The 14463-nt window shown below is 43.6% G+C and overlaps 1 protein-coding gene across 1 annotated transcript; it reads right to left on the bottom strand.

The window, feature by feature from the left end:
* Positions 1-13469: 13469 nt before the first annotated feature.
* On the bottom strand, positions 13470-13814 carry TNP1 (transition protein 1). The gene is made up of 2 exons (XM_036319387.1): positions 13676-13814; positions 13470-13498 (listed from the first exon to the last, which is right to left on the bottom strand). The coding sequence occupies exons 1-2, from the start codon at positions 13812-13814 to the stop codon at positions 13470-13472; spliced, it is 168 nt and encodes a 55-aa protein (XP_036175280.1).
* Between the last annotated feature and the right edge of the window lie 649 nt (positions 13815-14463).

Genomic DNA, 14463 nt, shown 5'->3' on the forward strand with positions numbered 1-14463 from the left:
GTAAGAGGTCTTCCTAATTTCCTTGTTATATGTCTTTTTCCATATGGCAGTTCATGACATGGCAGCTGTGTTCCATCAAAGTGAATAAGTAAGAGAGTAAGAGAAGGTGAGCAAGACAGCAGCCAAGACTTTTTCTAACCTAACCTTGGCAGTGACATAGCATCAGTATTGCTGTATCCCATTCATTGAAGACGCCATTCACAATAGTCACCCATCTTCAGTTCAGGACTGTTTCCACATGAAGCAGAGAAGAAGGGTGTCACACGGTTCATTTGGTTACCTGCTCACAGAAAGAACACAGTGTGCAGCCAGAGTTTCATGAAAGATCATAGGAAAATATTTCAAGCCTCTTGTCCTCAAACTTCTAACCACAGGAGCTCACACCCAGAGCATGTTGCTGCCGGGTGGGCCATGCATGCCCACCATTCCTCTGGGTCCTCCTTCCTTTTTCAGCTAGGACACATGTCCTCAAAACCCGCCTACTATGTACAATCAGCTCCGCTCCAACACAGGGACTCATTAACACAGGGAGTATCAGCCCTCCAAGGCACTTTTCTCCTGGCAACCTCATCTCTTGCACAGAAGTTAGTCTTTACTCTCCATTTATGTCATTAAAGCTCTCATTCGGGCAATTTCCTCAGAACAAAGAGACTCTATGCTAAAGGACTGTTGATGTTTTCCATTTCATGCCAGATAAAAATTGCTTGCAGCTTGAAGAAATTAAAAAAAGTTAATTACAGAAGTAATGTGGAATGAAATTTAAACAATATAGATAAATCTTGCTTGTTCACCACTTGATCTTGTGCTTCTTCCCAGAGATGATCACTGTCAACAGTTTGGTGCAAATTTTTTAAAAAATCTGCAAAATTATGTGTGTGTGTATATTCATGTGCTTCTCTCTCTCTCTCTCTCTCTCTCTCTCTCTCTCTATATATATATATATATATATGTTGCATACACACACATACAGGATGGGGCAAAAGTAGGTTTCAGTTTTTTGTATGGAAAATAATATATAAATATTAATACAAGAGTAAACTCTGTATTTCACATACTCACAATTGTAAACCTACTTTGGCTCCACCCTGTATATGTGTTTATATACACAGACCTATTATTTTTACATATAAAAAGTTCTACCCTGTTAAATTTAAAGGATGTCATACTGTATGTATTATCTTGCTAATTTCTTCCCCACATAATAATATGTTTTGGGCCGAAGCCGGGTTGGCTCAGTGGATAGAGCGTCGGCCTGCGGACTGAGGGGTCCCGGGTTCGATTCCGGTCAAGGGCATATACCTGGGTTGCGGGCACATCCCCGGTGGGAGATGTGCAGGAGGCAGCTGATCGATGTTTCTCTTTCATCGATGTTTCTAACTCTCTATCTCTCTCCCTTCCTCTCTGTGAAAAATCAATAAAATATATTTAAAAAATAATAATAATATGTTTTGGAGAGCTCAGTTTATATCAGTGCACATATATGTATGTGTATATTTCTAACAGCTACAGAATACATAGTGGCATAGATGCATTTTACTTTATTATATAGTTCCCTAGGATGTGCTACAAGAAAGGACACCTGCATGAGGCTTTAGAGCAGGCCCACTGTTATTGCTAAGTCACTCTGTGTGAGAGTTTTGTTCACTTTAAATGTGGCAATGACAATTTTGAACATTTCTTGTGTGGAGATGTAAAGATTTCTCTAAAATGTCTAGAGGTAAAATTTCTGAGTCCAAGAATTTGCCCATTTGAATTTTTAATAAATCAGCTTACATTTTTTAAAAATATATTTTATTGATTTTTTACAGAGAGGAAGGGAGAGGGATAGAGAGTTAGAAACATCGATGAGAGAGAAACATCGATCAGCTGCCTCCTGCACGCCCCCTACTGGGGATGTGCCCACAACCAAGGTACATGCCCTTGACCAGAATCGAACCTGAGACCCTTGAGTCTGCAGGCTGACGCTCTATCCACTGAGCCAAACCAGTTAGGGCAGCTTACATTTTTTTTTTTTAACTTCTACCCTTCAAGGTTTCAAAAATCTTAGGGCCTGAGTTTCTGCTTGAACAACACAGATATATCCCCGTGGTTCCCTCGCTCTTTATGATTTTCTACATGGCTTGTTGGGTGCATTGTTTATAATTTTCTTTCTCAGACTAGGCCTTAGAACCAGGACCTGACTCCTCACTCATGTTCTAAATATCAGGTCTTCCTTGATAATGGATTAGCCTCATGATACTTCTATCAGTTTTCCGATTAAGCTCAAAATCTCAGTACACAGTCTACATATAGGAGTATAATTTATAGGCACACACCTTGGCACAACTTAACATAGATCAGAATTAAAAATATCAAGTTTATGTTTCACTCTCTGGCTAACCCTGCCACCTTTTAGTCCTGAATATGGAGGATAGCAGCTTCTTCCCAGTCATATTCTAGGTTTAAACCTTCCCAAAGGGAGGTCCCAACTTTCTTCCAGCTGCCACTCAGCCACAGCCTCAGTCCCACCAGCAGAAACTCTGCATTTCTGTCTTCCTCTGACCTGGGCTATGGAGCACTCCCTCAAGTTTGCTCTCAGCTCAGATTAGTGTTAGCCTGTGATTCAAAAGACACCCCTCCCCCCACCTCATCCTTTTCTAAGTTAGAATCTATTTTACTCCCTACATATGCTGGGTCCTCCCCCCAGCTCTCTAGATCAGAACTCAACCCTCTGCTGTTCTGATCAGCTTTCTCAAATACTAACTGACAGAGTTACAAGGAGCCACTCTAGCCTCCATGAAAAATTTAACATGTAATTGAGGAAGAATGTATCATCAATAAATTCATGTATTTAATAAATATTTATTATATGATTCAGAAGGTGGTAGGGGATACTATGGTCAGAGAGAAAGAAAACCAAACCAAACTAAACCACGACCTTCAGCTTTATGAAGTTGGCAGACAGGGAATTAATAAGGATGAAACCCAGTATGTGAAAAGTGATATTAAAGAACATGCAAATGTTTGAGAGTGTAAAAGAAGATCTGACTTAGATGAGGTGGGAGAGAGGGGCAAAGATAGCTGCCCTAACAGCGCCTCCTACTTACAGCTCTTTTTTTTCTGAGTTTTTGTCAGAACCAGGGTATTCAGGTCTCCCAACACTGATTCACTGTCCTTTTCCACTCCACCATGTGATCTTGGTCCTCATTTTTTTTTTTTTTAAATCTAAACCAAGGTTGGTCTAGAAAAACTCTGAATTCCTTTCTATCTGCAATGTTCTTTATTGTCTTCCTTCTCCTTATCAGAGACATATGTGGCCACTTGCCAGCAGCATTGCATCTGTCCATTCATTCATCACATGTTTGTTGAGCAACTATTATGTGCCAGGCACTGTATGAGGGGCTGGAAACATAGTGAAGTATGAAGCATCATGCTGCCTGCCCTATGGAGTGTCCAGGCCTTGAGTACCAGTTTGAGTTAATGGAGCGCTCTCTGGCCATATCAATGCATTTAGAATTGAGTTGTGGTGGTGTGAGCAACATTGGGAACTCCTGGTGTATACTCTGAAGGGCCCAGGACAATGGGTTGCATCTTTTAGGTACTTAACACACCCTTATTGAACCTTGCATAGAACCTGTGGGCACTAATGATAGCAGGGACCTCACGTTCAACATCAAGAGCAGCTGTAGCTTAGTGGCCTCTCACTTCATAAGGTTTATGGCACTGGCTGCTGTCCTGGATAGATGTGGGAAAGCATACATACACTTCTGGCTCAGAGTAAACAGTCAATAAACCCCACTGGTTCAGCTGGGAGGATATTGTCTCAACCCAGAAACCTGGAGTGAGCGACCTGGATGAAGGGATGATGGTGGTCTGTCTTCAGGGAAATCATGCTCCTTGAGGGCCATGAGAACGCAACCCCATAGCTCTAATATTATTGTAGCCAGTGCGGACTTCCAGAAGGGCAAACACAGTGAGTTGGATACTGAGAGGTGATAAAGCCCATTCTTTTCTGGCTGGGTTGATTAGGAAAAGGTTCTTGGAACCATGTTTTGAAATCTGGGAGGAATGTTAGAGAGGTGATAATGAGAAACAAAAGAGGTCTCTTTCCAGAGGGAAGCCTCCCTTTGGGCTCTGGCTCGATTTCCTTGCAATTGAAGCCATGGAAAATAAGTAGACCTAGAAGAGAAAGTGCTCATCTCCGGAGTCTTGGGATCTCATCCTTGGGTTTTCCATCTCTTCAGTAGGGGTGAGGAAGCGCAGTGTGTACTATGGGTAGGGGAATGGGGAAGCAGACCCTGGGCGGGCCCTCTGAGGGCCCTATGACATTTGGAGAGTCTTTCTTTTATATGAGGAAACTGAGACATGGAATGTGGGACCTCTTTAAGCCCAAGTAATTTTTAAAATAAATTTTAATTCATTAAACTACAAGCTGAAAGATATGAGACATCTCTCTTTTTCTGAGTCTTTGCTCTTTATCTACACCTGTCCCCACCTCACAGGGCACCTCCCTGGCCCTTGAAACACCCCAGGCTGGGCATCAGGCCAACCTTTCTTAGATGAAATCCAGGCTGCCAGATTACCCCGCCCACCACTGTTCCTGTAGCTGGGGAAGAGGGGCACCCTCCCCTCTCTTGGGAGCTACAAAGGGCTTCTGTGACTCAAGCTAGAGCTCACAATCCTTCTCTGTCTTTCTAGCAACACAGTGAGGCCACGGGGTGCATCTTATGGTGGTAACCGCCAACTGACTTGCTATGTCACAAATAGCATGACGGTTTCCACTCCTCAGCCCCTGGGGCCACCCCTCCAGACTTATACCCTTATTTTACTAAAGTTAGACTTTTTTTTTTTTGGCCAAAATTCCAGGGGGTCTAGTTTGGCTCCTGAAGTCAGGGCAGGGGTGGTCTGCAGAGGAATTGATATTTATAGAGTACTCACCATGCACCAGGTATGACGTGCATTGCTTTGCATAGGGATCCTTTACAGATCCTCATGGTGACCTCGAAGGGGTTGTTTTCAACCCAGTTTTACACAGCAAGTGACAGAAGCTCAGAGAAGTTGGGTAACTTGTTCAAGGTCATGTAACTTTTAAGTGGTTATGGCACGATTTGACTCTAGAACTGGCCGATGCCAGAGCCTTTGTTTTTTCTGTTATAATTTGTTGCTTAGGGTTTGACTCATGATCCTGCCTTTACCAGAGAGATGACAAATGTTGTCTGTTCCTTTTCCTGTCTGTCTCCCACGCCAAACATTCTACTTCTATCCAAATACCCCTTCACTTTGGAGAAGGACATGGTCTGGTTTTAGGGGTAGTGTGCCTGGGGCAATATGGGACAGGGGACAGCAGAGAATAGAGGTCTAGTTCTGCCTCTGTCTCTCTTAAGCACGTCTTTTCCAATCTCAAAGCCTCTGTTCCTCCACCTGTAAAACAAAGGCCACAGTGTCATGGTTAAGCACACAGATGCAGAACTATAGATAGCCTTGTTCAAATCCCACCTCTACCACTCACCAGCCATTTGACCTTGGATAAATTACTTGATCTTTCTCTTCCTTGGTTTCTTATCTCTAAAACAGAGGTCATAACATTATGTACTTCATGGGGTTATGATGAGTATGAAAGAAGTTAATATGTATAAAGCTCTTAGGAGAGTATCTAGCATAAGTACATTGCTGTTATTATTCCTAGTTGTAAAAATTTCTACAATCCTATTAATTTCAAGTAAATGTATGGAAAACAAGATAGAATTTAAAGCTGAGTGCTACCATCTTGAATTTTTCTCTCTCTACTTTTTGTCTTTGTGAGTGTGGCTGTGAGTTAACAGGTAGATGTGAGTAGATCACTATGATAATTAGATGCCAAGTTATCCCCCATCCTGTGCGCGCACGTGTGTGTATGTGACATATAGAACTTCCTAATATGACAAAAAGAACAAGCATTAAAAACAATTGTATAGTTTATATACCAGCCAACTTTGAAACCATTCACTAAAAATCCAATGTTGTAGAAATTATACAGCAATACAGTGGTGGGCAGTTTTGGCCCTTGACATCTGGAAAGACAATCATATAGGCACATCAGGGACAATAAGGATGACCATGGGAATAGCAAGAATAGCACAACAGAACACAGCAACCACTTCCTAAAACTTTAGATCTAAAAGATTAAGTTCATCAAGACATAGGGGGGTATGTGTAGTTGTGTGTGAGGGAGGGTTGGGAAAATTGAAGGTAGATAATGGGGTTTTATTCATCTCTCTGCAGTGCTCACTTAGAACAGGCCCTGATTGGCTCTGCTGTAAATGAAAAGGGCAGACAGTATGGTGGAGGAGGGGATACTGAGCTGTGAAAATCCAGGGGACCCTAGGCTGGCTCTGTCCAATAAAATATAACACCAGTTGCATTTGTGATCCCCGGTATTCTAGTAGCTATATGTCAAAAGGAAAAAAGAAACATATAAAATTAATTCTATTTTATTTAATCAAATATGTCTAAAATATTATTTCAACATACAATCAATGCAAAACAATTATTAATGAGACATGTAACACTCTTTTGCTCATATTAAATTTCTGAAAGCCAGTATTACAGAGTGGGCAAAAGTAGGTTTACAGTTTCATTGTGACCTTCTTTTGAGTTAAGTATTGTAAAATAATCATAACCTGTATGCCTTTTATCATATGAACAGATGTAGAACTACTTTTTTCCCACCCCTGTATGTTACAGTGAGAGCACATCCAGCCCCATTTTAAGTGCTCAATAGCTACACAAGGTCAGTGGCTCCCATACTAGATGGTGAAGACTCAGACCCATGGGAGCTAAGTCAGCCAGAACATGTTTTGCTTCTTTTTTCTTAAGACTCAGACAGGGGTGATGGAGTCCCCCTGAGGCCTGGGCCTCCTCAACTCAATGCAAATCTGCATCACTGGACTCTTGATTTTCAGAGATCACAGTCACCCTTTGGATGCTTCCCGAAGCTCCCTGACTCCCAGGCATGTTTACTTTTGCTGAAACATGAGTAGAAAACGTGCCCCTAGCTAATAAGCCTGTCCCTGCCTCCAGCAGCAGCCTGCATGCAGCGCTATGACTCTCCTTGCTTTCCCATTTGCTGTTAACTTTTTCCGTGTGATAATGTTCTCCGTGGGGAAAATAAAGTGAGTCGAGAGTAAAGCCAACTTCTGGTTCTGGCAGTGAAAGTAAATTGTATGTTATATGTTCTTAGCAAATTCTCTGTGCTAAGATGGCGGTTTTACAGGAAACACGGCACGTTGGAGGGTGTTCACAGATGCAGGGGTGGAAGAATGTGGCTGTATTGTGCTCAGAATGCTGTTTCTTCCCTACGAAGCGAGTTTCATTCTGTAGTGGACATTGTGCTTGGCTGCCTGGCTTACACCCTCCTTTCTGTGATGGAAGTCCCACGATTTTCCCTTCAGGGCCAACCCCACCTCACAACAACACAAGCTTGACCATTATTTTCTCTCTCCTGCAACCCTGGATTTTTAGGGGAGTGATGTAAGAATGGAGAACAACTGGAGACATTTCAGTGTGAGGAGAGCACCCTGTCTGCTTCCTGCTTGACTTCCATCACGTGGCCCAGCTGTCTAGCTTTTCCTTGTCTCCCAAGCAATTCCATACCTTCCAATAGACCCCACATCTCCCTCTTTTAAGTTAGCTGGAATTTGCCTCTGTTGCCCTCAACAAAATACAAACGGATGCATACTTTGAGCAGTAGCAGGTAGGCTGAGGGGAGGAAATAGAAAAGAAAAAGGGGATGGATTCCCTTTCTAGCCTCCCATGGTGGCAAGGCTGGGAGAGGCCTCGCTGTGTGCAGAGCTTTTCCTCCTCTCCTCTCTCTTCTCTTTTCTCCTTCTCCTTCTCTCCTTCTCCAATTCTTTTCCTCCTCCTTCTGTTTCTCCTCTTCCTCCTCCTCCTTCCTCTTCTTAATTTTCACCCAAGGATATGTGTTTTTTATTTCATTTTTTAAATTGACTTTAGAGAAAGAGGAAGAGATAGATAGAGACACATAGATGTGAGAGAGAAACAATTGGTTGCCTCCCACACATGCCCTGACTGTGGATTGGACCTGCAACCTAGGTATGTGTCCTGACCTGGAGTCAAACCTGCAACCTCTCAGTGTACAGAACAATGCTCCAACCAAACTGAGCCACCCAGCCGGGGCTCTCGCTTCTTTCTTGTGCTATCCCTGGCAAATATGACGGTCCCCATGTTCTGAAGTAATGTGGCCTGTCCATGGTTCAGAGGTGGCAAAGAAAGCCCTTTATCCATACCCTGCAATTCTGCTGGCTGCTGTTTCTAGGAGAGAAGTCAGAGAGATGGCTGCTGCTGGGCTGTATTTCTTTACTCTCATCCATTAGGACTTCTTTTTAAAGAAGCAGAAGAGATTTTAGAACCCCAGAGAGGGCTCTAAATGAGTTGCCATGGAAGTTTGGGCAAAGCCCAGCTGGGGCCTGCTCTCTGGGCTTCCAGTCCAACATTCATAGTGTGGTTCCTGGACCAGCAGCACCAGCGTCACCGGGGAGCCTTAGAAATGCAGAATCTCAGGCCCACCTGGACCCATCTGAATCAGAATCTGCGTTTTGTGAGATTGATCCCAGGTGAAAATTTCCAAACTGTTTTTGTATACCTCTCACAATATTGTTCTGAAGGAAACAGTAAGTCAATAAATCAAGGTCCACTGTCTAGTCCTGTTGAGCTCTCCCTTTCTGAGAGCTTCCATCTGAGGGACTTTAGAGGATGATCTCTGTAAATTGTGATCAGGTTCTTTGTCTTTTCATTAGAAACCACCTGTGTATTAGACCTGAGGGCTTCATAGCTAATTAATTACAGAGACACATGCCTGCTGCTAATGGGAAAAATAAACATGATACATCAGTGAGTTTATTAATCCATCCTTGGTCCTTTTCACTGACATCAATTCTCAGATTTTATTTTTTACAGAACATTAAGAGGTGGATTCATTGATTTGTTTCCCAAGAAACAAAGGCTATTTGTGTGTCCTGATGTGATCCTCTTGCCCCTCACTCAAGGATGGCTTGTCTCTTGCTCCTATGGGTGTGAAGTCTAGTTGGAGAGATAATATCATCCTCAGGTCCATTTTATAAGAGAGCAAAACAAACCACAGGGATGCGTAGGTGCTTCCTGATCTTAGGACCTGGCCTAGGTAAAAGGGTCAGGGGAAATAAAGAGGCTCTAGATCACAATGGGGACTCTCTGAAGAGCAGGTAGGCAGCACAGAGGGTATCTGTCCACAGCTTCAGGCTGTAAGGCATCCTGAGGTAAGGCAGCACACAGAATCATGAATCAGGGCCAGACAGTCACAATGATATCTAAAAGGCCAGTCCAGAGGGACAGAGAAGGCAGCCAACTTACTCAAGGCCTATAATTTACCAACATTTGATATTCTTTTTAAAAAATATTAAAAATTTTTTAATTATAGTTGATATATAATATTATATTAGTGTCAGGTATACAACTTAGTGATTAACATTTATATAACTTATGAAGTGATCATTTGATAAGTGTAGTAGCCATTTGATATTCTTACAAACCTCCTGGTGAGGTAGCTATTATGACTGACTTTTTACACATAAGGAAGATGAGGCTAATGGAGGTGGGAAAATTCACCAGAGATCAAATGGCTAGTAGAACCAGTGCCCAGAGGAGCCACCCTCCCTGCTGCCTGAGTCAGGCTTGGTTACAGCGATGGTGGGCTGGAGTCATAGTAGGAGATGAAATGGCCACCGCTGCAGGTCAGGAGGTGTGCAAAGGCTGGGAGTAAAGCAGGACTGATGACAGATCAAGGTCACAATGCAGGAGGAGTTGGCGCTGATGGAGTGCAGACCCCCGGGTTTCAGTTCTGGAACCTTTCCCTAGTACTGTGCTGTGTGGAAAGAATTGTCATCTGTACCACTTCTGGGATACCGGGCTCAATTAGAAGCCTCATGTTTGGGCTGATGAAAGGCTGGAGAAGGAAGGTGGTTTGGGGCTTCAGAAGTGAGGCGAGGCCCTCTCAAAGTGGAACAAACTGCTTCCTGACTCATCAACCTGGAGAGGTGGTCCAGCCTGGCAACTAAGACCCCATGCTCCTAGTGATGAGGAATTAAGACCCTGTCCCATTTGGTTTTCTCTCAAGAATGGGCCTGGTGAGTGAGTGCTGATTGCAGAGCCAGGCTGCTGCTATCCTCTGGTCTCAAAGGACAGAGCCTTTGGGTGAACCCGACACCCGAGTCCCAGTACATGTCTGACTTGCACCAACTACTTTCAGGGCACACAGAGTTCCATCCCAGTTGCCTTCATTCCCTCTGCATAGCCCTGAATGTTTCTCCAGAATTTCCTGTTTGCCTGTGGCTGCACAGACACGGCCAGTCCCACTCGGGGTCATTTTGTAAGGCCCAGGGCAAGAAGTGGGAGACAGTTCTGTTCTCCTCATAGTTCCTCTGGGTTCTCTCCACCCACACACAATGCTCTGGGACCACTCCCATCAGACCCTGAGGCTAGTGGAGCAGAAGCCTTGTATCCAAGTCAGCTCACAAGAAGGTCAAGGTGACCCACGAGGGCCGGTGGCCAAGATCCTTAAAACTTTTATTTTTTATTTTTTTGACTTTCCAAAAAGTTCGAGTAAGTGATGACTTCAGGACATAGCGTTCCAGAGCAAACTGGAAGGAGGAACATAGTCCTCTTGGTTGTGGTGATGGAGGAAAAGCACACCAAGGGCGGGGTGTTTGAGCTCCACCACTGTGAAAGGACCCCTGTGCTATCTACCAGTGTGCCTGCCTGGTGGTTGCTGGGCCTACAGGAGCTGTCAACAGAGACACGGAATGAATGTTCCTGGAGGGCAGGGACTAAATCAACACCAGCATTGGAAAATGTTCTTACTGCAAAACAGTTTTCTGGGTGGTCACCATTCCTTCTCCAACCTGTCCATGAGGGCAAAGACTGCAGTCACCAGGCAAGGGCCTGGCTGTCCTGATGGGCCATTCACCACATGCCCATCCTAGTCACTAATTAGTTTCAGTGTTTAGAGAATTGTTGAAATATAATATTATATTAGAACAGTCTGGGGATATACTTGTCCAGCAAATGACATGAAAACATGCTCTTGAAGCTGAGGGCTCAGGAGCCCTGAGAACTCAATTTGGGGCCTCTCTACTGCTGAAAGGACTTTGTTCTGTGACAACAAATGGGAGAAGACAGACAGGATACTAAAGGAAAAAAGAAATGTTGCCTACAAGGTTGTGTTAGCTAGCATCTTTGGTTTTTCAGAGCTATTCTCCAACACTCTGTGCTCCTTGATGTCTCGGGAGGCTAGCCCTTATATTTGGTATCATGGGATCCCCTCCTGCTGACTTCCAGTTCAGTGTGACCTATGCAAACACAAGGAGGAGATTGGCCAGGGTGTTTCGGTTCTGCTTCGGAGACTCCAGCAGTAGCTATGATCTTCCCCAGTACAGTCTTTACCAAGAGGCCCATCTGCCAAACACACAGTTTTGGCTCTCCTGGGGCTCCATGTAGTTCATTTGACCCTCAGACCCACCATTGTTTGTTTCTAGATATCTCATTTCTATGAATAGTCCCTTTAGTCAAATCTTCATTTGAGCTCTCTGGAGGATCCACTTTCCTGGGGGATCCTGACCAACTTCCTGAGAAGAATGGTTTCTTGAGGGAAGTAAATTTCACACTCAGATCTGTTGCTCTCCTAGTTTCTGACACTTGCCTTTGTCCTATGGGAGAGGTTGTCTTTGTGTATACTGTCAATCTGAAAGATGGCAGAGACAAGGCGAAGCAGTGAGCACAGTGTGAAGGGGGAGCTGTGCATGAAAGCATTTGAAGGGAGTGGCAGGAGCAAAAATGGAAAAAGTGGGAAGGAACCCAGGAAATCAGAAAGTATACAGAGATGTGCTGCTCAGATTGTGGGGTGTGCAGTCCAGCAAAGCAGCCCCCAGCTGACACTAACTTTAGGGTCTCCTTAGCACAGCAAAGCCTTGACTAAGGTCATCCCTTATCAAAGCTTCCTGGCTGGGCTATTTTGGTCCCATGCAGATCTGTTCAACTCCTTCCTCCACACAATCCTCCTTCCCCCTGAGTATTGGTCTCTAATAAACATCTTGCATCCAAACTCCATCTTAGTTTTTGCTTCCTGGATAAGTTTAAAAGAATTTATAGCTGGAGCAGCAAAGGCTTGACATTAACTGATTTTGTGTGTTTCAAGGACCTTAGTCTTTCTTTACATGAAAACAGAAAAACTCCCAGAGGGCACAAGAGGATACAAGATGGCCATTTCTGATTATAGGAGTCTAGATTGGACTGTTTATAAAGAGCTTTGTGCAGTCATGCTATGAACAAACATTAGTAGGAGGTAAACGAGGCATAATATGGAGGCCGAGGGTTATGGAGTATTTTCTCTATTAAAAGTATAAATTCAATTCAGTGGCTGTGTAACTACTAGAATCTGTTAATCTCCCAATATTCAGTACCGGCATGCCTCACCAATGCTTCATTAAAAATACAACTTGGTCACTTGGTTCCATGTCACAATCCCCACTGTTGGAAACTTCCTGCCTATATCCTTACCATATCCTTTCCTGGTTGCAAGCAACCAAGTGGGTGGCTTGGTTTAAATGAGAGTCTCAATTCCAGCTTGTGCCACCCTGGCAGTGACTCTTAGGCAACAGGAAGCACTCATTAAGAAATATATTACCCCCTGTGAGTGGGTGAATGATGAGAGGAGGTGTCAAGATTCCTGGCTGGACCATATCAGAACCCAAGATCAAGGTAAAGTGACAGTTTGTTTTCCCTGCCAGATTTTTTTTTTTTCTCCTGCCAATGATCAACATAGGTCCATCTAGAATAAAGGTAATTGCTACTTCCAGACATGATGTCAATTTATGACCATCACACCATCTGGCTTGAACCTCCCAGGCAATATCCCCAACTTTAGCTTTGTCCATTTCAAGCCCAACATAGCTAAACTTGCGTTTTCTACCTCTGACATATGCCTTTAGCTGAACATGTGGTTTGATGTCCCTCCTTGACTCATTATTGGCGCTCTGATAAAGGTATTTGGGGAGAGAGACAGCATATTGAGACCAAGACCCAAGTTGAGGCACATGGGGCGGAAGACAGGACAAATTGCTTTGATATTTCCCAAGTTATGTTTACTGGTTTCATACCAGCCAATTATTCCAAGTCTGCCTAGCTCAGAAACCCTTTTTCAACCAAAGATAAAAATACCTTTTTCAACTAAAGATCAAAATAAACATACTTTTCAGTTTTCAACATTTTATTGAGATGTTGGGGAGAAACAGCCAACATTATACATTCCTCATTTCAATCACGATTGGTATTTTACCCATAGGATAGGTTCTGTGGCTTTGATCTAAACTTCAGGTCTTTTTGGCAATCCCCCTTCTGTTGTCCTCTTGTTGCTGCCTGGTGTTGTTTGAAGTCCACCAGGGCAGAGCCCACTAGTGGAGTCACACGTGGGAGCGGTAATTGCGATTGGCTGTTGGGGAAGGACACGTTTGCAACAGGGACACCAGTTAGAACATACCCATTCATACTGTTCCTGCCCCAAAATGAATTTAAATGGAAATGAAATTCTTAGGCTGAGATTTCAGGGTCCTAAGAGAGCTAACTTCAAGTTCCCCTATGCTCCACTGAGTACTCATCCCTCACTCACCATCATCGCCTCGTTTCCTATTCTTCAGGCTGCCCTTCCGGTATTTTCTTTTGCCGCCACCTCTCTTCACTCCCTTGTGAGGAGATCTGTTCTTGCTCCTTCTCATGCCATGACTCTTTAATTTGCGGCTGGTCGACATTGTAATTTCTGCAAAAATGAGGAGCTTTGCAGAGCCAGGAGGCGGCGAGTCTGGGTATTTAAGGCCTTAGCCATTGTGATTGTAAAGGGGTGTGGCTTAGTAGGTGGGCGGGGCTCCATTGTGCTGTCACTAGCCTTTGTTACACTTAGGTCATCATATATGAGAAATAAAGTGGCCCCTCTTAATGCAGCTCAAATTTTGAGGTCCTTTTTATGTTAATAAAGCCTTCTAGATAGGTGTTATTAAACAACTAAATTCCTGTCCTAAGCTGGGCTTCTGGGAAGTGCAAGAGCCATTAATATAGGTATCTCCTGCCTGTAGAAAATTTAATGGTGTTGAGTGTCTGTGTATGCATGCCTGTTTAAGTCCCTCTAGCATTGGGAGATAATAAATGTGTTTCTTTATGGCCTTGACTCTAGGAAATTCAATTTAATATGGTCAAAACATAAACATTCCTTCTTTTTCATCTAAATCAAGATTTCTCAGCCTCAGCAGTATGAGCTGAGTAATTTTGTGGAACTGTTCTGTGCATTGTAGGATGTTTGGAAACATCCCTGAACTCTAACCCACCAGATGCCAATAAAGTCCTCACACTGTGACAACCAAAAATGCTTCCAAATGTTCCCTTGAGGGGGAGTAGTAAAATCAC

Source organism: Myotis myotis, unplaced genomic scaffold, assembly GCF_014108235.1.
Source record: "Myotis myotis isolate mMyoMyo1 unplaced genomic scaffold, mMyoMyo1.p scaffold_m19_p_8, whole genome shotgun sequence".
Taxonomy (NCBI): Eukaryota; Metazoa; Chordata; class Mammalia; order Chiroptera; family Vespertilionidae; genus Myotis; species Myotis myotis.